This window comes from Lontra canadensis, unplaced genomic scaffold (assembly GCF_010015895.1).
Source record: "Lontra canadensis isolate GAN:19392208 unplaced genomic scaffold, GSC_riverotter_1.0 scaffold10, whole genome shotgun sequence".
Lineage (NCBI taxonomy): Eukaryota > Metazoa > Chordata > Mammalia > Carnivora > Mustelidae > Lontra > Lontra canadensis.
The window spans coordinates 29,785,459-29,811,296 of record NW_022631004.1 but is presented as its reverse complement, the minus strand read 5'-3'; the positions used below and the strand labels follow the sequence as shown (position 1 = coordinate 29,811,296).

General features: G+C 37.9%; 1 protein-coding gene across 1 annotated transcript; it reads left to right on the top strand.

Annotated features, from left to right (window-relative positions):
- Positions 1-1,517: 1,517 nt before the first annotated feature.
- LPL (lipoprotein lipase) lies at positions 1,518-25,095 on the top strand. Its single transcript, XM_032855900.1, has 10 exons — positions 1,518-1,820; positions 8,373-8,533; positions 12,874-13,053; positions 14,354-14,465; positions 15,256-15,489; positions 16,890-17,132; positions 19,326-19,446; positions 20,170-20,352; positions 21,357-21,461; positions 23,537-25,095. Coding segments are annotated over exons 1-10 (1,428 nt in total). The 5' UTR covers positions 1,518-1,732; the 3' UTR covers positions 23,538-25,095.
- The last annotated feature ends 743 nt before the right edge of the window (positions 25,096-25,838 follow it).

Here is a 25,838-nt window from a genome sequence, read left to right as displayed (position 1 = left end):
TCTTGACATATAGAATGAATGTGCACAATAAATTGCTGAATAATTGCAATGCAAAACAATATATTGTGATGTGCCATTTAATACATCAAATTAAGAACAGAACTCTATTTTACAGAATAACAAATTTAGAATCATTGGGGTATTATCAGATGTATTTCATTTATAAGAAAAACTTAACATGGGAGCCCCGTTTAAATTCTGTGATCTTTCATCCTTCTCACACACAAATGTGGATGGGGGTAGAATGAATAGAAAGAAGCATTCAAGATATTCAGAGAAATAATTCAATATAGGCAGTGAATTGGAGGTTCTGATTTATAAGTCAGTTTCTCAGATTTATATCTGAGTGTGGAATATAATGATAATTGTTTTTGCTGGCCAATGAAAATTATTTACATTTAGAAAGATATTTGAAAGTATTTTGAACATTTTGGCAAAAAAATACAACATCCAATGAGACTTCATTTTTATTTAACTTGCATATCTCAATGCATTTTTAACTGGTTTATTAAGATAATTTACATACTGTAAACTTCACCCATTTAAAGTGTACAAGTCAAAGTTTTTTAGTATATTCACCCAGTTGTACAACCAAAACCATAATGTAATTTTAAAACTTTTTAATCATCATTCCCCCAAAACTTCTCCATTGTTCCCCAACCCCTATTCCCCAGCTCCAGGCAACCACTAGTCTACTTCCTGTCTCTAAAATGTGACTACTTGTGGATTTTTATATAAATAGAATCATATGATATGTATTTTTTTGAGACTGGCTCCTTTCACTTAGCATAACAATCTATTTTTATATTATTTGACCTCAATAATCTGTCTCTGATGATAAAATGTTATTCTTGGACTCCTTTGAGTTTGAGGATTGGGCACAATTTTCGTGAGAGAAAATTTAGAAACTAGTTAGACCAAGAGGGCTTTTCTCTACCACATAGGCTAATCCATTTCGCCAAAGTTAATATACCAGATGTGCAAGCATAAACTGCAGAACAATGTGTGTCCATGGATCCCTAAATTGACATTGTCCAGAAGAATTTTGGGAAAAGCAAACAAATAACAACAACAAACACTGCAAGTTAGGAACAGAAGCCATGAAAAGAGAAGTGTAGTTTAAGTATTGATCAAACATAGTTTAACAGCTTAACCTTGGAAAACTGGTGATTGAGAGTATTTAACATAAATGCATATAAATTTGTATTTGGTGCTTGTACAGGGGGCCTGTACAAGGGGGCCCTTGAGGGGCCCTTAAGAGACAGAGTCCTTAGGAAAAGCAAAGCGGGTGGGGGGGGGGGGCTTGAGAGACAGAGTCCTTAAGAAAAGCAAAGAGGAACCTTACAGAGAAAGCAAATTTCCCTTCTGCCCTTTTCCCCTCTTCTCACTGGCAAGATTTTATCCTCCTTACTGTTTGCTCAAATACTTGGAAGTGAATTTAGGGCCCTCCCCCCAACTTATGATTTTATAGCCAATAGGTGATGAGGTTTATTTGCATATTTCCAGTCACATAAGCAGCTGTGGAGTGGAAACAGTGTCAGACTCGATCCGTTCTCCTCCTCCTTAGAGGGAACCTGTCACTTCTAGCTGTCCTGCCCTCCCTTTTAAAGGACAACTTGTCCCACGCTGGACCTCAGCTCCAGCCTGCTCCCACCTCGGGCTCAGCTGGTCCATCACCCTGTCCGCGCTTCTGTCAGTCCCCTGTAGCTCCTACCGAGAGACGCGCCCCGAGATGGAGAGCAAAGCACTGTTGCTGGTGGCGCTTGGCATGTGGTTCCAGAGTCTGACCGCAACCCGCGGAGGGGTGGCCGCCGCCGACAGTAAGTTTTGCCCGTAGACTCCCCTCCACTTGCGTACTCCACTTTGGCAACTTCCACACGTTACGAAGGTGGAAAAAGAGGAAGCCGAAAGGGGTTGCAGATGCGTACTGGAGACTCTCCTAGACTAAGCGCCAGCCCCGAGAAGAGTCAGCGGGCTGGGGTCTGGAGGGGCAGGGAAGGAATTCTCCCTCTGATCGTGTTGGAGTCGTTCCCGCGTTGTCCCAGTCTGGCGGAGGCGGTGTTTCCGCGTCCGTAGACTTCAGAGAGGAAGAGTAGGGGGGAGCTCGAGGGGCGGGACGAGAGAGGTCGCAGGAAGGGCTTAAATGGCGGTGATCGGCAGTAACCCTCGCGCGAGGACCCTGGAATGAAAGGCACGCAGGTCAAGGTGACCCTGGAGCGGCCGCCACCGCGGCTCGGCCCCCGCCTATGGGAGCGTGGGTAGAGAGTGATTCTTTCTCTTAGAGAAGCCGACCCGAGAGGGTGGGTACGGGGGAGGAGGCGTTGTCCGCCTCGCAGAAGCACTGGGCACTCGCCCTCGGCGTGGACGCGGTGGTGGGGGACTGGGACGCGCAGCGCCGAGTCCCGCGGACGCAGCGTCCCACAGGCGTTTGAGAGCAGGGGAAGCTCTCCAGTTTCCATTCTTGCACGCGCCGCTTTTCTTAGCACGCGGAAAGCCTAGCGGAGGGCTGCCCTCCTCAAAACAGGGCGCAGAGACCAGCAGTCTGTGGCCGCCGGCTGCAGTGGTGTTAGGAGGTTTGCATTTGGCTACTCAAACTCCTCCGAGTTGAGTCCCGCTCTGACACTCAGCCTCGCGGAGCGTCCACAACAAGTGGGGCTTCCGGGAGCCACCGCGTGAAATCCAGCCAGCGCCCTGCAGCCGCCACTACTCGGGGTTAAGGCATTACAGGAGAGATGCAGGGAGACAAAGAAGCAGCCCAAGACCTGCCCACTATAGAGGCAGCCCTAGTACCTTGAACCTTACTTGGTTCACTGAACATAAAACAGCAACCCAAAGGCAACATTTTTACCCCTGAGTGGTGAAATTGCAGTTACAGCAGTGTCGCTTGGTTATGTTTACTGGCAACAGTGTTCAAGTCGAGTTTCTCCATGACTTTGCAGCTGACTTTGCAGACTTTGCAGACATCTGCAGTGGGTTGGAAAAATAACATTTTGTTAGATTTATTTTTTTTTAAATGTAGATTTCATCAAGTCTGATTGGATTTAAAAAAAACAATATCTGAAGGTTGAATTAAAAAGTCTTAAATATCTTGCATAGTGGTATGTACCCCTCCATAGTGTTTAACCCTGTCCAAGAAGATGGTAGGAACAAATTCCATACTCTTATTTCAGAAAATACACCATGGTGTGAAGCTACTTTTACTGTAAAAACACACACAGATATGTGTTTTCCATAGTTTGTGTTTGCTAGCTTTGAAATACACACACACACACACACACACACACACATGCCATTAGAGAGAGGGAGGTAGAGAGTGAGCGCACAAGCACAAGGTTGAAAGGGGCAGAGGGTGAGGGAGAAGCTGACTCCCCGCTGAGCCGGGAGCCCCACTTTGGACTGGATCCCAGGACTCTGGGATCATGGCCTAAGCAAAGGCAGAGGCTTAACTGATGGAGCCACCTAGGAGCCCCTGTTTTTGCTGGCTTCTTAGAAGTTCACAGCCCTAAATTCCTGGTCTGGTTAGTGTCACCTCTCTGAGTTTAGATTCCTCAACTCAAAAATGAGGAGTTCAGGCCACAGTCAAAATTCTCTTAGTCTCCTCTAATTCATACACTTTGATTTAAATGGGCGCTTTGTGATTGATGAATTAAATTGGATTTTAATCAATGCATGCTTTAGCTAGCTATAAATGTATCAAGGGAGGAATCTTTTTTTTTTTAATAATTTCGAAATTTTTGTTTTTGTTTCTTAAGAGAGAGAGAGAGCCTGAGCACTTGGGGGGAGGGGCAGAGAGAGAGAGAGAGAGAAAATGAATCCTAAGCAGGCTCCACACCCAGCGCTCTGCACATGCTGGGCTCCATCTCCAGAGCCTGAGAGCTTGACCTGAGCTGAAATCATAAGTCAGATTCACAAGGTACTTAGCCACCCAGGTGCCCCAAGGGAGGAATCATTTTTAAGTAGACATGAAATTAATCCCTCCTATCCTTCCCTCCTACTTTCACTCCACCACTACCTCCCTTTATATTATGCTTCTCCCATCACAGCAAATTATCTCCCATTTTCTCCTCCAGGTGAATTCATCTAGGAACTTAGCAATTTCAGAAGCAAAAGTTATCAGTGAGAGAATGGTAAAAGTACCTCTCTGGGCTCTGACTTTGCTTATTCTGGATTTTTTTTTTTTTTTCCTAAGAAGAATATGAGGATATGAAGTGCTCACTGCCCTCAGGCTCTTTGTTCTTGAAGCCACCTCCATCTCTGCAGGGCCTCATTAGGAAGCTTAAAGAGCTAGACAAGGAGCATATGAATCAGTACTCAGTAGCTACAATTCTATTTGACCTGCCATAGTGAATTTCCAGGCTAACATCTAAGTTAAATGTGATGGTGATGACAGCAAAATAGCTGATAGCATTTGCAAATGAAGCAGAGCTCAGCACTGGAGTGATTGATTAATAGCAGTACTGAAAAGTTCGTGTCAGACACAGGGGTAGAGTTACAATGGAAAATTTTCACTTTCAGGTAGTGTAGTGTATTTTTAGCATAACCTTTCTTCTTCCCTTTGTTCAGGAGGAGAAATTGAGCTATATAGTTTACTGCTTCTATTTTATGAACATTTTTTTTCTATAAAAAGGAAAAGCAAATCTGTTTGTTAAATAATCAGGAGCATGTAAAGACCAATCAATTCAATCAGATAGGATATTGATTTTTTTTTTTTTTTTTCACCTCATCAAACTATTTTTTGTTCTCACCCAGCCAGTGGTTTTTGGCATTCTGTAGAAGCTGCCTGAGTAAGTATGACCATCAGTTTCAGAGAGAAGGTAAATTAGTAATGAAGTCCTTTAGGCATGTATGTGGTGGGGTAGAAAATTCAAAGAGAATTGCATTATAATTGAGCTCTTGTACCTCATGTCTTCATATGCACACTAATCCTATTCATCTGATAATTCTGAGCTGACTTTAGAATATCTTTCCTGGGATGCTCAATGTTCTTTTCTAGGAACAATAATGTATACCTTATAAATTTACCTTTGAAACTCTTTGATTTCTCAACCGACTTTCATCTCTCTGAGTGATTATCCACATTATGTAAATTTTTGTCTTTGTTTATACACTTAGGATTTTAGCTATTTAATAATTTAGAAATAAAGATTACATTGTCAAGAAATGCATTAACTTGTAACTTACCCTAGATCTTACCTTAGTGCTGAATAAGAACATATCTGATGGGAACTGGTTGATGTGGTGATGATGATATGAGTTGAATTCAGGATGGAAGCTCTTACGAAAAAATACACCTTACCCTTCCACTAATTTAAGGTGACTCTTATTTCTAAGGGGACCTGATTTAAAAAATTCTTATCCCCTTAAAAAAGGTAAATGCAGAGCCATTAATACCATTTTCATGTATGGAAAACAATAATTTTCTTAGTAACCGTTGAGTCACATCAGTTCATCTGCCAGCCAACAGCAATCCCAGTGTATACTGGGACAGCTAAACATATTGACTGACATATATCAGCTGTGTGAGAAAGTGAGGTTTGGGAAGTACATTCATCCCTAGGTTGCTGAGACACTCTTAGACCAGTATCGGGAATATTTTCTATCAGAATCCAAAGAGAAGGAAAGACTAACTGTAATCACTATAACATTTATGATTTCATATATAGCACTGACATAGAATTGAAAACATCTTGTAACATATGGAGTGGTGCTGTCTTCCTGTCAAATGCTTCATTATGTTTTCTGTAACTTAAAATGAAAAAAAAAAAAATTTCCCTAGAAGTGAAATAAAAATCTCCAGATACAAATTTGTTTGATAATGCATGAATTTCCTATTTTTTTTTTAATTTAAAAATTATGTACCCAACAGGAAATGTTAGTTGTGGAAAATTGGACCTCTCAGTGGGATATGCAGATAATCTGTACAGGAGTTTTTATTTATTTATTTATTTATTCATTCATTTATTTTTGAGAGGGAGCCTGTGAGACCGGAGAGGGGAGGGGTAGAGGGAGAAAGAGTCTTAAGCGGGTTCCACCCCCAGCATGGTGCCATCCTGGGGCTTGATCTCACCACTTTGAGATCATGACCTGAGCCGAAATCAAGAGTTGGATGCTCAACTGACTGAGAATCTATGAATTTAATAGAGTTTTTTTTTTTCATGGAAATATACAAAGCTAGCCTTAATAATGCCAGAGAATATTCTTAGTCTTTTCAAAACCACCAGCGACACCAGGGCTGCTTCATTGCATAATTATAAGGAAAAATAGACCAAAGTGAGTGGCATCCTCTGGAGTCAGGCAGGGCAATAATCTTAAATATCAGTTTAACAAATAGGTGGTGGGTGAGATTTGTCTGCCAGGTTATTTGGATGATTTCTACTTCAAAAAAATTGGTGATCAAACATGTTAAAATGTGATTATTGGGGTGGGTGACTCAGTTGGTTCAGCGAATGCCTTTAGCTCAGGTCGTGATCCTGGAGTCCCAGGATCGAGTCCCACATCGGGCTCCCTGCTCAGCAGGGACTCTGCTTCTCCTGCTGACTTCTCTCCTCTCATGCTCTTTCTCACAAATAAAATCTTTTAAAAGAATGTGATTATTGAGGAAGAATGACTTATTTGATGTGGAGAGATAGGGGATAGGTGAAACTAATTTAGTTTTAAATTTTCTAAAGTACTTTGTAACAATAAAAACACTTCTTGGATGTTGAGAGCAAAATCAGATTAAAAATTTATAATATTCTTTTTCTACTATCAGGGAAATAATAAGGCTACCAGAGTACTTCCTGGTTAGAAAGGAAAAGGAAGACCGACATCCTCAAATAAGATGGAAGGCAGAGTGTATTTTTGGTGGGTCAGTTGTACTTTTACTGTATGAAAATTAAAAAAAAAAAATCTTAAATATCAATAGTTTACCGCAGGCTAATATTTGAATAAATTATTTTAGAATGGTCACGTGCTAGAAGTGTGTGTGCGTGTGTGTATGTGTGTGTGTGTAATCAACTTGTCACCTATAATGAATTACTTAGCAAGTAGCCACAATACTGCTTAAGGAGTTTTAGAAAATAATTAAAAAGGGAAATATTGACCAGTACTCAGCTAATTACATGATAAGCCTGACTTGAATCCTTGTACTTTCACTATATCATTTTTATTTTCGCTTCTTTGGCCTGGCTTTTGCAATGTTACTTGAAATTACAAATTTTCAGCATTTGAATTGTGAAAAGAGTAAGTTTAGGTTAAGAAATTAGAAATAAAGAAATCTAAAAACTACAAATTATTACCTTATAGTAGTTTTTAATTTTTTTTACTTGTTAAGAAATTAAATAACTTCCCCTAACAAGTTACCTTTGACTTGCTCACTTTGTGTAAGAATTTGACTAATTGGAAATACAATTTACTTCAAGCGTTCACTGTAGCATTAAATAAAGATTTATCAAAATTTAAATATATTATCAAGAGAGGCAAATGGTTGGCTGAAGTTTTATTTCCCTCCTTATTCACTTTGTGATTGACTATGAAAAGTCAAAGTGAATTATTTCCCAAATCTGCTTTGCTACAGTTTTTTAAGCTTTGACTTTGTGTGAAAGACTGCAAAGACAAGAAATATTGTAAAAGAAGTATTTGGGGAAAGAATTAACCAGTTCAGGGGCACCTGGATGGCTCAGTGGGTTAAGCGTCTGTCTGCCTTTGGCTCAGGTCATGATCCCAGGGTCCTGTGATGGAGCCCCAGGTCCTGGGGCTCCCTGCTCAGCGGGGAGCCTGCTTCTCTTGCTTGCTCTGCTGTTTCCTCTGCTTATGCTCTCTCACTCTCTCTGTCAAATAAATAAATAAAAATCTTAAAAAAAAAAAAAAAGAATTAACCAGTTCACACATAGCACAGGCATTTCCGAATGATCTTTTAAAACAATTTTAATTGATGTACCTTGATGTAGGGGTGGGAAAATTTTTATACAAAAGTTTACTTAGGCTTCCAAGTTTTCTTAATGCTAACATTTTAAAAATCATGCTACTGCAAAGGAAACCTTTCCTCAAGCCTATTTAATATTTTGGGAAAACATTCCTTTGTTGTAACTGGAGATTGAAAGAGGGTGAGATAATATATGAAATAAGTGGAACTTTACAATGCAAGAGCCATGAGCCAAGGTTCTTTGGGAGAATGAGTTTTGAATTATAACCAAAAGACCTGGATTCTGATCTCTGTCAACTTTGATCACCAGTAAGGATTAGTCATTCTCTTACAATCCACATATATTTACAAAAATAGCACTGGTGGAAGTTGCTTAGAAGCTTAAAACATACCATTCCAGCAAATAAAACAAACAGCCCTCCAATTAACCACCTATCCATTTTTTTTTTTTCCTTTTTGGGAATTACAGGAGGAAGAGATTTTATGGATATTGAAAGTAAATTTGCTCTAAGGACCCCTGAAGACACAGCTGAGGATACTTGCCACCTCATTCCTGGAGTGACAGAATCTGTGGCTAACTGCCACTTCAACCACAGCAGCAAAACCTTTGTGGTGATCCATGGCTGGACGGTAAGACAGTCTCTTTAGGAAGAAGCAGAATGTCTGCTTGTCTGCCTGTCTGGCTTTCTCCCGTTGTTGGGAGCCCTGGGATGAGTCTTCCTATCCTGTGCTTCTCTTTGTTTTCCAGTGGCTTTACTTTAAACTTGAGTACAGGAAATTCTGGCTTGGGGTGGGAATTGTGGAATCTAAAATCATTGATTCATGAGTATTTCCCCCAGGTAGTGTCATCCTTCATTTTACCATGGTACTGAGTTGGTGCCCTTGAACCAGCCATTCTTGTGAGGTGGGAAAATAAGGCTTTGCTCAACTACAGAGCAGAATGTAGGTTATCATTTTAGGAAACCAGTGGGAAACTGGCATGATCCTGATTCATGCAGCACATCACCAAAGGTCCTTTTCTAAAGGGAGAACCTGTCAGAGGGAGGAGAGGGTTGGAATGGTGTGAGGAAATATTGATTCTGATTCTGGCTTTGCCATTCTCCAGCTCTGTAATGTGATTGATGCTACTTCTCATTTCTGGGCCTCAGATGACTGATGTGTAAGACAAAGAGGTTAGACTCCACTTCCAAAATTCTCCAGTTGTAAACTTTAGAGAACTTTTCTAGAGATGAAAGAGGGATAGCCAGGGAAGTGTCATGCCAAATGATTAGAAAATGTAAAAACTGCAGTTACAGTTACTTTTACTTTTAAATAATATGAATAGGTGATGGGGATAAAGGAATGCACTTGTTGTGATAAGCACCAGATGTTGTATGGAAGTGCTGAATCACTAAATTTTACATGTGAAACCATGTGTTAACTGGCTGAAATTTAAATAAAATCTTTTAAAAAAGAAAAAAAAATACAAAAATAAAGAATACAATTAACATAGTGCCTTCTAAATATGCCAGTCACCTTCCATGGTGCAGTTCTTAGCTACCTCAGTTTGTTGTTAATATTTTCAAACCCTAGTGAGAAGATTTCATTTTTTTTAATATAAAAAGAACTTATATAAAATGGGAGGTTGAAAAGAAATAGTCCTGCCATTATGTCAGAGCTTGTGAATAAAGTAGTAGATACTAAATAAATTCTAGTGAGACGAATTAGAGAATGATAGATTTCTAGTCCTGATTTCTTTTCCTGTGTAACTTAAGTTCCTTTCTTATTAATCCAGGACAAGTGCTGTAACTTTTATGGAGATGAAGGCAACAACTAACAGAATTTGCATGGATGTTTATTTTTTAAAAATCTTTTTACTAGAATTAACATAATAAATCACATATCTGATGATAAAAATATGTATTCAAATACTTAGATGTTTTTACATTTTTAAGAGATTTAAATAAGAAAAAGTAAACATTGGTAGTTTTAGAGACATTTTGGTTGTATATGGAACTTCAGATAGTTTTCAAAAACTATATAGTAAGCTTAATAAACATTTCATATGACAGAATAAATTGAATATCTCAGAAATCTCAATCTTATCCCTAAGAGAACTTGATGCTTTAGGGATTTTTCAAAAGCATAGTTCTTCTCATGCAAAGATGACATGACTGATCCAATATCAGTACAAAGTGCCAATTTCTATCATTGTCCCTCCTGCTCACTAAGCGCCCCCATATTCTTCACATTGTGTGTCCTAACATTTTGAGAGCCTGACCTCAGAGGTTAGGCCACTGGGAACTGAGTGTCATCATAAAGAGCTGGTTGCTCCTATGTGATGATTAATCCAGCCACACTGGGTAATGGATCTTAGCTTATCTCAGTGACCTGCCTGGCTGGTTAAGTTGGACCACCTGGACTGAGTGACCAGAAGGGCTTCAGTTCAGCTGTGTGTCTGAGAATCAAAGATTTTAAAAATTTGTGCTGATTTAAGGAAACTCGGAGGAAAAAACCTAGTAAATAATAAACTTTTTAGAGTTAAAGAAGGTGAGTTCTTGTATTTTCCACCCCTTTATTGTTCGGAGTTACTGACAGCAGTATTTTACATTGAATTAAAAAAAGAAAGGTTTGAAATAGTTTTTAGGCAGTTAATAAAAGTATCAGTCACTGTAGGAGTAAGTTGGGTTACTTACTCTTTGACAGATTGCTTAACTTGGAAACATTGATAATGCAGAATAACTTGTAATAGGGGTTTAGAGCAAATACGATTTTTTGCCTTATCTGAGATAAACTGTTTGGCAACTCAAGGTCATAGGACAAAGGGAAATGAAGAAGTTCTGCAGCTTTGCCATGGAAAATTCAGAAGAATGCTTAGTGTGTAGTATGCATAGCGCACAACCCAGAAGGCAGTTTAGACACAGCTGTCCTGGAGCTTTGTCACCTGCTTAGGTTTCATAGACCAGAGTGTTAAGTACAGAGTTCTCCTTGTGGTAGGAGGTCCTCACGCCTGGCTGAAAGGAGGAGTGGTTAACAGCGCATTCTGAAGAACTTGACATCATCCCTTCTTGAAAGGCAGTTGCAAAAGGTGGCAAACCCTCAATGTCTAAGAGAGGAAGAGGGGAGACAGGACCAGTTCATTGGGGTTTCGGGGCCAGGTGAGTGTTCTGACTTATTCCCTCCATGACTGAGGCTGCACTTAGACTCTTTTTTTCCCCCCAAGATTTTATTTGTTTATTTGACAGAGATCACAAGTAGGCAGAAAGGCATGCAGAGAGAGAGGAAGAGAAGCAGGCTCCTGCTGAGCAGAGAGCCCGATGTGGGGCTCGATCTCAGGACCCTGGGATCATGACCCAAGCTGAAGGCAGAGGCTTTAACCCACTGAACCACCCAGGCACCCCTGCACTTAAACTGTTTAAAGCAGCCTCTCGTTGAGACAGGTTCAAAAACAGTTTAAATGAGTTTCTAATGGACTAATGTTACCTTTATAGATTTTCTTCTTTTCTCTTCATACTTGCTATTATATCACTGCAAGTAGATTGGGAGTCAGAGTGGTTACAAGAAGACATTTATGAGGTGGCAGGTAACTTCAAGATCATCTGACCCCAACCCCTTTGTTTTATAGGTGGCCTAAAAGGTTAAGACAGTGCCTACATTCATAGAAGTAATTATTGGAAGAGCTGGGACTGAAACCAAAATCTCCTGAGTTTCAGACTTGCTTTTCCCTGCCACAGAGCACAACTAACCATTATTAGTGTCAGGAGTGAAGTGAGATCTCGTTTTGATAGTTTTAGTCTAGAAAATAAACTAAATAAAATGGAAGAATAGATCTAAAAGAATCCACTATATAAGATCAATGTTCCAATTGAAGTTCCTTGGTTTGAGAATTCATGACTCCTATTTTTGTTACTGGATTTAAGCTAAGAAGAGTATGAGTTTTATAGGTCTCCCTGAAAAGCTACCTTAAACAGGTATTTCAGAATCTTCTTTTTTGAGCACATATTTAAGTAACCTTTACTGTGGCTACAACATGATTTTCTCTCAGGTCATGGTAGGAGTGGGTAGATTAGGGGATTAGAATCTGGTTACTGCTATGTTTAAGCTCATGGCAAGATGGTGTACAGTTTTACCATCTGCAGTTTTTAAGTGTGTTTCCATTATTGTAAAGTATGCATCTTTGCAAAGGTGGACAATGCTCTTTCTGAAAACTTAAATTAAAATTTTACAGAAATAGAATTAACCTGAGGACTCTTATAGTTCTTTTGACTTTGAATTTGGGAACCTTTTTAAAATAAGAGACAAAGAATTATAGTTGGAAGTTCTTATCTCCAAACAGGGCCAACCTAATAATTTGGGAATTGTGACTATTAAACCTCATTAATTTCCACTCTGATAATTAAGAATTTGAGAGAAATAATAAAAAAATTCTAAGCTGAAGCTGATCATTTGTTTATGTATTAATAGAGAGATTGCTGAATGAATTTACCTTCTATTAGGATTAGTATGCTTGAAACTACTTTTTTCATTAGCACATCAAATGTTTGATATAAATGACTCTTTAAGAAAAACAAGTGCGTTCATGTCCTCCAAAATAATGTGGTTGGGAAAAATTTATTATCCTAATCGGAAATAATTAAATTAAATTTATTTTAAAAAGAGTCTATAATTCTGCTGCAGAATTTTAACTTATTCAGATTGATCTTTTATATAAATTATTGGTTTTACAGAATTTATAAAACAAGTGTTTAAGAATTGGTGGTGTGAACGTAACCTGCCATTCCTCAGCTCAACACGTTCCTTCTTTGGCGTACTCAGATTTGCCTCAGGAGAGTCAGGCATAAGTCTCTGATTATTCTTTTCCATGGTTTAAGTTTTCTTTCTGAGCCAATGGGCTTCCTTTGAGGTTTGTTTTCTTTCCATTTAATGTAGCTGACATATCTATAACAAGTTGCAGGTGGGTATTTTAGGAAAGCTTGTATCATCCTCTTCAGGTGACAGGAATGTATGAGAGTTGGGTGCCAAAACTTGTGGCTGCCCTGTACAAGAGGGAACCGGACTCCAATGTCATTGTGGTGGACTGGCTGTTACGGGCCCAGCAGCATTATCCAGTGTCTGCGGGGTACACCAAGCTGGTGGGAAACGATGTTGCCAAGTTCATCAACTGGATGGCGGTAAGACTGTGGGAAGAAGGCTAATGGGTCCGAAACTGATCCCTTCACTATTGCTGAACAAAAAAGGCTGTTCTTTATTCCTTTTCACTTAAATATAAATATTTTCTGGGGCAATTCAAATCTACAGAATAAATACAGACATATTTTTAGCCAGAAAGCAGCATTATGATAAGAATGAAAAACTGTAAAGTCAAGGCATAGTCTTGCCATGCCCTATCCTTTGATATTCTCCTAGTGATTAGATCTGGTGTGACCAAGAACTATTTAGGCAGAGCAGACAAAAGCTTGTTATTTCAGGGCAGATAGAAGATGTCATGTTCAGCCAAATCTTTCTCTAAACTAGGCTGGTGCATGAAAATGTTATTCTGCCTTTGACCCATTAGAATACCAATATTTTTCATGAAAAGATTAATACTACCCATTCCTTAGTGTAGATTAAAGGTCCAGATTTTTGTTGAGGGTTAAGGGATGGATAGATTTGAGCTAGGAAGAAAATGGCAGGGAAGGTCTGTAGACTATGAGGTGGCTGTGGGTCAGGAATTCTGATTTAGCTTCCACTTTGATCCATGTTATTCTCTGGTGTCAGCCTCTGAAATTACCTTCGATAAACATCTTGGGGTTGGCTGAAAGAAAGTTAATATTCTGACAGGGCCAAATTATTTAAGCCAGATACTTGGAGGTAAAAAATAATCTGTTTATTAGACTGACCATTAAAAGTTAGAGTTCTTTTCTTGACTCTTTTTCTCGTCAAGAAAGTGAACCTGGGCAAATCGTATCCCTGCCTGGGCCTCAGGCTTCTCATCTGTTGAAGAAAGAGCCTGGATCATATATTTCTGTGGTTATTTCCCCCTGTAATATTTTCTGGCCAACCTGAAGGAATAAAATGATGTAGAGTATTTAGAGTAGGGAATAATGGGTTAAAGTTAAATATATATTTAATATATGTGTGTATGTTTACATATAGTTCATCTACATATAGATGACACATATATATATATCTACATATAAGTATATAACTACACATGTACATGCATACATATATTTTCAGATATATGGAAATTCAGGTTTCCATACACTTCAATTTTAGATGGATGGGAAAATTTTCTAACTTAGATATGTTTTTAAAGAAAGAGAAAAATCTCAACACTAGAGTGTTTGATCTAAAACACAAAATTAAAATAAGTAGAGTTAATTTTCAGCATTGCCTGTATTTCAAGAACAATACTTATATTCATTTTTTCTTTTAGCTTTGATCTTTTGTACAGAACTATAAGAACCTTTTTCTTTATCTCTTCCAAAGGAGGAATTTCACTATCCTCTGGACAATGTCCATCTCTTGGGATACAGCCTCGGAGCCCATGCTGCTGGCATTGCAGGAAGTCTGACCAATAAGAAGGTCAATAGAATTACTGGTAAGAAAGCAGTGCCAGTAGTCATCACAGAAGAGTTGAGATGCCAGTCATTCTGAAAGAGAATCAGAAAGTTTGTCAAATACCCGTATGTGTGTGGTGTTCCTGTGTTTGCCCAGCCATTTGATTATCTCATAGGAGGGCTTTTTTTTTTTTTTCCCCTGGAGTAGGATAGCATATGGGCCCTTGCTCTCCTAGTCTTACCATATACTGTCAGAAGAGAAATAGAGCAGAGTTAATTAAGCACAGATTGCCCAATGGAGTCTCTGGGAAGTTCATTCCCCTCCTCCCTCTGCTCTGCGTTTTGGTGGTATAATGCATGTATGTCACCTCTCCCATCAGTGCTGGGAGAAATGAAAAAGGACCAACACCAGAGGCTATTTGAAAAAAGGAAGACAGTCAACCCCAGCAATGGATGATTTGGCATGCCAAGAGAAAAAGAAAGAGCCCGCCACTGTTTGAAGCCCTTCTCACCAGGTTCAAAAATAATTTACAAAATTATTTTTTTGAGATCTACTTGTCCTGAATGAAGATTCCTATTTACTGTTCAGGAGCCTCAAATTTCTTTCAGAGGAGCTAAGCCTACTTTTGATACTCTCAGTAATTTAAGAATCCAATCACTACAGAATAAGGAAATAATAAGAACCCATGTGGCTGCCAGTTACATTCAAATGATGAACAATTGAATGCTAAGGTGATACTAATGGAGGCTAAAATGAATGGGAATTTAAAAATCTGTGAGGCCATTATTACATTTCTTTGTTTGTTCCCCCCCCCCACCGCCTGCATTAAGGCCTAGATCCAGCTGGACCTAATTTTGAATATGCAGAAGCTCCAAGTCGCCTTTCTCCCGATGATGCAGATTTTGTAGATGTCTTACACACATTCACCAGAGGATCGCCTGGCCGAAGTATTGGAATCCAGAAACCAGTAGGACATGTTGACATTTATCCTAATGGAGGCACTTTTCAACCGGGATGTAACATTGGGGAAGCTATCCGTGTGATTGCAGAGAGAGGCCTTGGAGGTAAATATGATTTAGAAGTTAATTAAATATAAGTTTCACACTTAATTCTTATTGATCTAGTCTCCTATCTATTCCCAACAAGTACGTAGTTTTAATATACACATTGAGCCAAGAAATCTTTCTGGAAAAGCTATCATATTCAGCGTGATCACCTTTACTGCCTTAGTACTTCCTTTGGTCAGACAGACAGACAATTTTTTTCTTTTATGTGTTATAGTGTAGACTACACTGAGTACAGAACTTCCAGAAATGAAAGAAGAGAAAGGTGAGACCTACCTAAGAAAACTCCACTGCGTTGGATAATAGCAGTATAAAATGATATCAGGCCACATGTTCTACTTTGAATATGGTTGTAAAACCATAAGAGTTATTGTTAATTAGTCCAGATTTCTTTTGCCAGCCTTTAAAAGAGATGTACAAATAAGAAACAAATCAGGGGCACCTGGGTGGCTCAGTCTGTTAAGACTCTGACTCTTGGTTTTGGCTAAGGTCATGATCTTGTGGGTCATTAAATCCAGACCAGAGCGGGGCTCCACCCTCAGTGGGGAGTCTGCTTGAAGATTCTTTCCCTCTGCCCTTCCCCTCACTCATGCACATGTATTCTCTCTCGTCCTCTCTCTCTCTAAAATAAATACATCTTTAAAAAAATAAAATAAATCACTTTTCTCTAACTGTTTAAGGAAGAATTTATAAGAATTTAAGGAAGAAAATATAATTTAATGTTATCTTAATGTTTACTGCAATAATCATGTTTGTGTCAAATTTATAATTTGTTTTAAGGGATCTTTTCATCCTTTGTGAGCAGTGGAACTTACCTGTCTGTAGTCAATATGCTCAGGTCTTTTGTGCACAAGTTATAGAAATTACAGCTTAATGTTACTATTTTCAATAGTTATAAAATCTTATGGTAAGAGATACACTTTTATTATATAGCTAATTATTTCCGTGATTAATTTGATGTAAAAATTATTGATAGTGAGACAACCTCCAATTACACATATGATAAAATACTTTTCACTTAACAATTCTGCCTTTTATGATGTTATTTCTAGAAGCATGGAGAAATGTTTTATGTTTTCAATATAAAAGAAAGATGTGACAAACTGGGGGAAATCAACTTTTACCTTGAATGTCTCTTATTATATCCTCATAAACATACAAATATAAGACAGCAGAAAAGGCAAAAGTTCTCTGAAGATTTGCAATCTGACTCGGAAAGACAGGAGAAACTGCCACAAAAAATATCTCCTTAAATAGGACTTACACTCAAGCAGTCATAGTACTAGATCCTTAGGTAATTTTATTCTGACATCACACCTAAACTAGTTTGGACTACAAGATGAAACACTCACTGTGGACATTCATGGAGTTGAATTTCCTTTGTGCCTCTTTTTCCCCAGATGTGGACCAGCTAGTGAAGTGTTCCCATGAGCGCTCCATTCATCTCTTTATTGACTCTCTGTTGAATGAAGAAAATCCAAGTAAGGCCTACCGGTGCAATTCAAAGGAAGCCTTTGAGAAAGGGCTCTGCTTGAGTTGCAGAAAGAACCGTTGCAACAACTTGGGCTATGAGATCAATAAGGTCAGAGCCAAAAGAAGCAGCAAAATGTACTTGAAGACTCGCTCTCAGATGCCTTACAAAGGTAGGCTGGAGAATGTTGCAAATAAAGAAAATCAATTTGATCCTATTTTTTTATCATGCTTACTGCATCACATGTACAATGTCTGTCTATTGCAACAGAGGTAGTGAAATGATGTTACTAAACCCTGAACCCTCACTTGTATTTCCTTTGGTAGAGAAGGAGTTACCCTGGTCTGTTTAACTGAAGCTCCCAATTTATATAACCAGTAATGCCCAGTGCACAACCTGCACTACCCTAGGCAGCAGCCTTGCTTGCCACCCTCCTCAGTAACTGTGACCACGAGCATAGGCCAGCCCATTCGTACTAGGCTCTGAACTAATTTGAAAGCATCCATCTATCCAGGGTCAGCAAGAAACTATGGTGCATGGGCCAAATCCGGCCTACCTCCTGCTTTTACAAAGAAAGTTTTATTAGAACACAGCCATACACATTCATTTTCATATTGACTAAGAGTGCTTTTGTGCTATTGCAGCAGAGTTAAGTAGTTGGGACAGAGACTATATGGCCCACAAAGCCTAAATTATTTGCTATCTGGCCCTTCACAGAAAAAAGTTTGCCAACTCTAAAGTTTGGTTTAAGTGAAGGCAAAAACTACCTGTATTTTAAAATTCAACTGTTCCTGGGAGGGAAGAATATACCAAACCTCAAGATATTTCCATTTTGTCATGAATTTATACCCAGTTGAATTTCAAACATGTTTAGAGCAAGATTTATAAGGATTGGAGGGAAACAGGAGAGGAGATACTAAGGAAATCTGGCAAGAGGAACTCAGGCCAGAAAAGCTAACTTATGTGGGGTCCAAGTGGAAGTCCGAGGGAAAGGATGATATTGAAGTACAGTTTTCCAAGATAAAATATATATGATAGAGGCAGCTATTTGAAGGGGTTTTGTTAGAACCACTATAGTGGTATATTTGGTGGCCTAAAGGTTTGGAGCAGCAATAATTCAAGGGAACCTTTTAAGCAATGAGGAAACCCTTAGTTTCCCTGACTCTTCAGAATAAGAAAGTGGGTGTAAGGTATAGATGAGACTGGACTCTTCCGAAGACTCATCCCCAGGTGTCCTGTTCAGTGCTATGCAGGGCGCCATCCTATTTTTGGGAGTACTTTGGCCGTCTCAACTTCCCCTGCTCTGGTATATGGTGATGCCTGCAAGGACTCCATTCAACTCCAAACTCCATTTTTGTTTGTTTGTTTGTTTTTTTACCTTTAGTAGCTGTGTGTTAAACCAGCTGCCTTTCTTATCTCCTTAATCTCCCCCATCTCATTTACTCCAGCTTTTTAATGGAGATGGAGAGAGCAGCAAGGAAATGTAGACGTTCAAGTATCTGCTTCCAGAGGTTCTCCCTAATACAGAACACATTAGGAACTAGCAGTCTTTATGGCCTCACTGATGATTTGATAAATACGGTTGATTGTGAGCCTGCTATATACTACCTACTCTGTGCTAGATGCTGAGGGGATAAAGAGGATAAATGTGATCTTCTGACCTGAGGGAATTTACACATAGTTAGGGAGTCAGACATACTCATAAAACATGAAGAAACAGTCACATACAGTGTCCCATTAAAATATGCTCCATATAGATGTTTGGGGATAAGATGGCCAAGAAAGGGTAGAGTTCAGGGCTCCTTGGTGGCTCAGTGAGTTAAAGCCTCTGCCTTTGGCTCAGGTCATGATCCCAGGGTCCTGGGATTGAGCCCACATTGGGCTCTCTGCTCAGTGGGGAGCCTGCTTCCCCCTCACCCCCCCGCCTGCCTCTCTGCCTACTTATAATCTGTCTGTCAAATAAATAAATAAAATCTAAAAAAAAAAGAAAGAAAGAAAGAAAGAAAGAAAGAAAGGGTAGAGTTCTTGAAGAAAGAATCATGGGTATTTTCACTTCTTGATTTGATCTCCCTTGTGCCCCATCAAAAATGACTACTTTCCAGGACTGCTTTGCAATTAATATACACCTGGATTTCTTCTATCCACTACAACCACACTTTCCTGAAAGGGAGTGGAATTCAAGGTCTGAATTTTCTAGTAATGAACACTGTGCAGACATGAAGAAATATTTCACACTGATAGTCAATGTGTGAACACTTCCTATTTAATGGTTCAGGATTCTGTGGTTCTGAGTTACCCGTTTATTTGGGGACGGTGGTGGTTCCATAAAAACTGATCAGCACTTGTTCCAATTTTCTCTCTACAGTCTTCCATTACCAAGTAAAGATACATTTTTCTGGGACTGAGAGTGATACACAGACCAACCAAGCCTTCGATATCTCTCTGTATGGCACTGTGGCCGAGAGTGAGAACATCCCTTTTACCCTGTGAGTAGCCACATGGCATTATGTCCAGCATGTGGGTTTATTATGGCAATGCTACCTGCTATAACCATTGGTCCTTAGAGCAGAAGAGTAGGACACTTGGAAAAGAAATAGTCTTCGGGGTTTTTTTTAAAGCTTTATGGCCGGCATCTGGGTGGCTCTCATTACGTTGGTACATATAATAGCATGGATTAAAAAGAAACTAAGTACCCAACATTGAGACAATGGCTAAATGTGTTGTGGTTTAAAGCCAATAAAATCAATCTAGTTTCTAAAAACTATAATTATAAAAATTCCAGTAAAACAGGGCAAAAAATGGAAAATAAAATATGAAGTAAACAAAGAAAGAATAGAGAATTATATGCATTTTATGACTTTAACAAAGCAAACATGTTCACATAGCAATATAGATTGAAAGGGGATAGATGAAATTGAATATAAATGTCTCTGAATGATTGATATATGGATTTTTTTCCTAAGAATTGTATTAAATAGTTCATACTGTTAGTGTAAAAGTTAGAATAGATTAAAAGGGTGTGGGCATCTTTTAAAATACCCAAATGCCATTGATCTTCATCTTGAGTGTTTTGCTGGACATTTTTTGCATTTTTAAAATACCTCCGAAACAATAAAGCTATTTCTGTCTTGCAATGAAAAAAAAAAAAAAGAAAAAAACAAAAAACTTATATCCAGAACTAACCGAATATGCTAATTTTTTTTCTTCAGGCCTGAAGTTTCTGCAAATAAGACATACTCTTTTTTAATTTACACGGAGGTTGATATTGGGGAACTGCTAATGTTGAAACTCAAATGGAAGAGCGATTCATACTTCAGCTGGTCAGACTGGTGGAGCAGCCCCAGTTTTGCTATTGAGAAGATCAGAGTAAAAGCTGGAGAGACCCAAAAAAAGTAATTAAATATATTTTCCCCATTCATTTTAAACTCACTTTGTCCTGACCTAGGAATAATGGAGCCTTCATCATTCAGGTGGAACTTTAGTAAGCTCTTTCTTTAAAACTATATCAACTAGATAATTACATCTATACTTTTGGAGAGGCGTGTTCTTTTATTATCACACCAGGGAAATAATAGTGTTTATAAATTTCATGGAAAGAAAATATAAGCCCTGAATTGATCGCAATTATTGGGTGAGAGCTGAGATTTTAAGTTGAGGGTCTTAGATTCTCATTTAGCACTGTTTCTTACAAGCACAAAACAGTTATGGAAAGAATCTCAGAGATTTGACATTCAAAGATTAAAATCAACCTCTTCAAGAAGAATGAGATTCCAAAGTAATCTCACCCTTCTTCCTGCCCTCACCTCACGTTATATATAAATTAACTGCATAAAGAGCCCCATAGGATTTAAACCTTCTATACTTAATGTATGGGGGTTTTGCAAACTATAGTGTGCTATTATTGTTAATAAAAATGACTTTTTAAATTAAGATTGAATTTTTTTCCTCTGGTCATTTTCTTTTATAACAAACAAAAACAAAACAAAACAAAACAAAAAACAGGTTGTGGATGAAGAGGCTATGCCGAGAATTTATTTCTTTCACAGGAGTTGAAGGATCATTTGTGAATTCCCTAATGCAGATTAAAGGAAATGATAAAGTTGATCTTCTGTCACCCCGTAGTGAAAGCTCTGAGATTTTAGGGCTGCTCCAAGCTGTCTTTATGCCTGTGTAGACTAATTAACTCTTTTGTTAAATAGTGGGTTAGGACCTCAATTAACTCTCCGGTTCAGATGTGCTGCTGGCCAGAATGGCCTGACTTTAAGCAGTTTACCGGAAATATAAAAATAATTAATCATAATGATCGGGTAGGATTTAAACAGCCCTGACCAAATCATGTATTTTCAGTTGTTTCTCTTTTCCCTTTTGACATGTTCACATTCATTTTCTTCTACAGGGTAATCTTCTGTTCCAGGGAGAAAGTGTCCCATCTGCAGAAAGGAAAGGCATCTGTAGTATTTGTGAAATGCCATGACAAGTCTCTGAATAAAAAGTCTGGCTGGTGAGCATCATAAGCTAAAGTTCCTTGGGTACCCTGAGCTTGCCCTCAGGGACATTGCTTCATACATTGCTCTTCACCCATAATGGAAGACTTGCACTGATTCTTGTGGTTGGACTCTTCAGGTGGTCTTTCTTAGCCCTTCCATGTACACATTGGCCTGGCCTATTTGTTTTTGGCAGTTCTTCCTCTATTTTCTTTCTTTTTCTGTTCTTTTGTTTTCCTTTTGCACTACACAAAATCTTTACAACTGCTTTTTTTTTTCTGTACTGCCTTACTGTTACCTTTATGGAGCCTGTGTGCAGAGCAAACAACACAAGAGTCATCATTGTGATGGTGGACATAGCCCCTCCAGGGGGACAAAACATCAGCTGCAGCACATAGTCCTTGGTGCTCCAAGTGGCAGCAGGCCAGAACAGAGAACCAAAAAGGGGCAGCCACCCAACACCATCTCAAAATCCCCAATGACGGGAAGCTAATGGAGTTAGAATTTAGGAGATGGTTTTCTTTTCCATTTCAAAATAATCTGCTGGCTCTGTCCTACTGACCTTGAAGACTGGTCCATATTGCAGCTGTCAGCTAAGCCTTTCCAGACTGTCAGTACTAAGTGGAGTTTAAACATGTGACCTTCTCCAACCTCTCTTAAAATTTTCACATTATCTCACTTTCATTTCCCTACTCATTCCCCTGCCAGATACCAAGTGCTAATGGGTTACAAGTGTAAGAGGGAAAAGCTTAGATCGTTTCATACAAGCCAGGAAAGCAAGAAACAATGCGCAAGGCTGGTCACAACATCATCCAGAAATAGAAAAAACAATTGCTTCTGGTTTTTCTTCTCTCAGTTACATTTATAGACAAAAGTACAGAATAAGAATTGCCTAATGAAAACATATTAAAGACCCTATGTGGAATATCTATTATTTTAAATTTTTATTTTATGTTGTAATTTATCCATGGATAATTATGGATTATGGGTAAATTAGGAAAAATGGGCTAAAATAAAATCACTGTGACTCTATTCCCCAGGGATAACTGGGGAATGTTAAATTTAAATTTAACATTTAAATTTATATTCTTTCAGACCTTCTCAATGCATATATAATATTTATATTTTTTCTTATGGCATGCACTTTGAATAATAAGACGAAGCCGCTTGATTAAAAACATTAATGTAAGAACACTCAAGATAAACTTAAAATGAAAAATAGTTGATGGTCCTGAGTCAGGCAGAATAACTGAATTTTTATCTATGTGGAGACAGTTCTAATCAGAGGTTCATTGTTTTGTTTTCCCTCATCACAAATCTAAGACAATTTCACCTTTGCTTCAACTTTTAGAAGAGACTGTGAAGTTTTATACATGCGTTTATGTCACATTCAAACATATACAAACACTTGTACACATACATTCTCCCCAAAGCATCCACAATTTTAAATCTATATGTGAATATAAAGAGAAAACCTGAAAATTTAGGAAATATCTCCAGCTGTTTTAAAAGTATTTCTGGTCCTATTATTTATATAAGTCACAGTCATTTATCTGAGAAAGTCTATTGATACATTCCTTGTCTGATTACAGGATTACTGACACCACAGATATTTAGGTGGCTTTTCTTTAAACATCTGAACTTTATCTAGGAATTGTGAATCAGACTAATAACCCTCTGCAGTTTCTCTCTTCTGTCACTAAATTAATCAAAATTCTCTCTTATCTTCTGATATAACTCTATAGAAGCCTCATATCAAAAGAAAAGCAAAAAATCAGGCATTTCATTTGACAAGTTTTAGAATTAAGAAATCTTAAATCATATCTTCTTTGAAATAATTTGATTCAGTCCTCTGAAAAATGACAGTCCTTACTGGGGTAGGGCTAAGTAGACCCATAGAGGGTCTTTCATTCCTACAAGACTGCCATTATCCATATCTGATCCATTATCCATATGTACCCTGGGTATATACTCACAACCCTTGTTCTGAACTTCCAGTCGAATAACTTTTTCATCATGAAGGTGGGGGTGGGATGGAGAGTTATAAAACACTAAGCAAATAATAAATTTCCCTTCCTCTGCTTTTTCTCAGACCCTGGGCAAATCTCCAGAAGGAAGAACAGCAGAGGAATTCCTTGAAGAACGAAATAACTTTTACAAAAGATGCCCAGTGCTTTGGTTATTTCAAAGAGAATTTTTCTGAATATTAATCCCTAATTAATAATTGACTAGTTATTTTAGGATACAGTCTTAAATACCCAAAAAAGTGGCTAATTCAATCTGAGGAATATACTGGTCAAATAACACATCTTCCAACATTAAAAGATCACAGATTTGAAAATCACTGTTTTGCCCTTAGAGAGAGAAGTAAGAAACATTTTGGGTCATGGCAACATGATAGGCCTTCTTTATCTAGTGAGTTTAACCATAGCCTAAAGTTGAGTAGAATCTCATTTTTTAATCAGAAGTCTGCATTTTCTAGACGGATACCTTATCAAAGTTTTCTCCAAGTCTGAATATAGAAAATGATTTTTTTTTTTTTCCCGGTGGCTTGAGTTGGACCCATTACCTACTAGTCAAAACACCTGACTTTTTTGGAATGGCTCTTCTCTTGACACTGGGTTCTGTGTTGCCCAACAAAACCAGGGCCTAGTGACTTGGAGAAAGGAATAGAAAATGAAGTTGATAAATCACTGAAACTTAAGCCCTCCCTGAAGCTGATTGCATCATTGCTAAGTCACAAATTAAAAGAGATACAAAATTTAGACCAATTCGGTTTTAATAGGTTTTACAGTTTATTGCTTAATCTCTACCCACCATTTGTCTTGAGATTATAGTTTAACAGTGCTTTCTAGGTTGATGTTTTAAAATAGCCTATTATTGTCAACTGACACATAATTTTAACTGTGAGAAAAGGAAATGATACCGTAGTTTCATTTACCAGATTTCTGAAACTATATTCATCAATTTGAGGTCATTTAATATTTGATAGGCACTGTTCAATTTTAGGGTTATCTCAGTCATGCTTCAGTCATACTTTGAGCATGTCTCTTTCTTCCCTGGTTTTAATAAGATGATATGTACCAGAGATCAAATTTTACATCATGCAAGTTCCTATAAATTTTAGACAAAGGCTATTGTTACTAATTTAAGAGGTGAAAATTATATATCCATAAACAGTGCTTAAAACCATTGTGGGCAATTAAAAGAATCCTCAATTGCCATAGCCACATCAAATTCCATGAGAGGTGTTATTTTCAACAATTAGTCAAAAGCGAGTGAACAGTTATTTATAAACTAGGTATCATATTTTCAGAATGATCTATAATTAATATAAATTAATAAAGAAGTAAAATGTTTCAAAGTCTATTGCTGAGAATCCAAACTGTGACCATGTGTGGGTATCTGAACATATTACTTATATATGAAGCCCCACATGTACATTTTTTCTTCAGCATAGCTTAGAAAGCAACCAGTCAAGAGGTATAGCATTAGGGCATATTGGAGTAGAAGTTATTCCAGAGATGCCAGAACTTCAGCCCTTCATTTGAGAAGTATGGTTATACCTATACAAAGTAGGATGAATGCTGTGATTGATGTCAGCTAACTTGGAATGAATTTTCTCCAAAAATAAAATGTTGTGAGATTTGTTGTTGTCATCCCCCTTTATTGCTAATTCATTAATTTTCTGGATTTGGGTTTTGAACAAGGGTGTGTAAACTCGAGAAAATATGCATCCAATTGGTGTTTCGCCCTAGGAACTCTGACTTATACAGACTTCACATATATATATGTGTGTGTGTGTGTGTGTGTGTGTGTGTGTGTGTCTACATATGTATATGCAATACATGCATGGGTGCATATATTGCACATATATATATATATATATATATATATATGCAATGCTTTGGCTTTGAATGTTATTTATTAGCTGTAAATATATGTGTGTATGAGCAAAAGGGAAATTGTATATGGAAAGGTTGTGGCTAACTGCATTTATAGACATGCGTTACTAACTCTACATGTCTTTGTCAGTGACAGTCTCATTGGGCCAACTTACTCTGATGAAATAATACCATAAAGTAGACGTTTTTTTTTTAAGAAAACTTAATTAACTATGTTAAGAAATAGAGTCTGCTTTTAATAAAACTGACAATTTTATTATAATACTAAGTTATTATTTTGTATTGTTTTAGTTCCCTAAAAAGATATTTATTCTTAGGGAAGAGTCATTCAGCACATTTTTACTGAAAAAAAAATTTACTGAGTAAAATTACTATACTTGGAAAAAAATATAGCTTCTAAAAATTACAATAAACATTATATTTAATTTTTATATTTACATTTGTACAAAGCCTTAGAAATCCTATAAAATAACTATAAAGGAAAATACT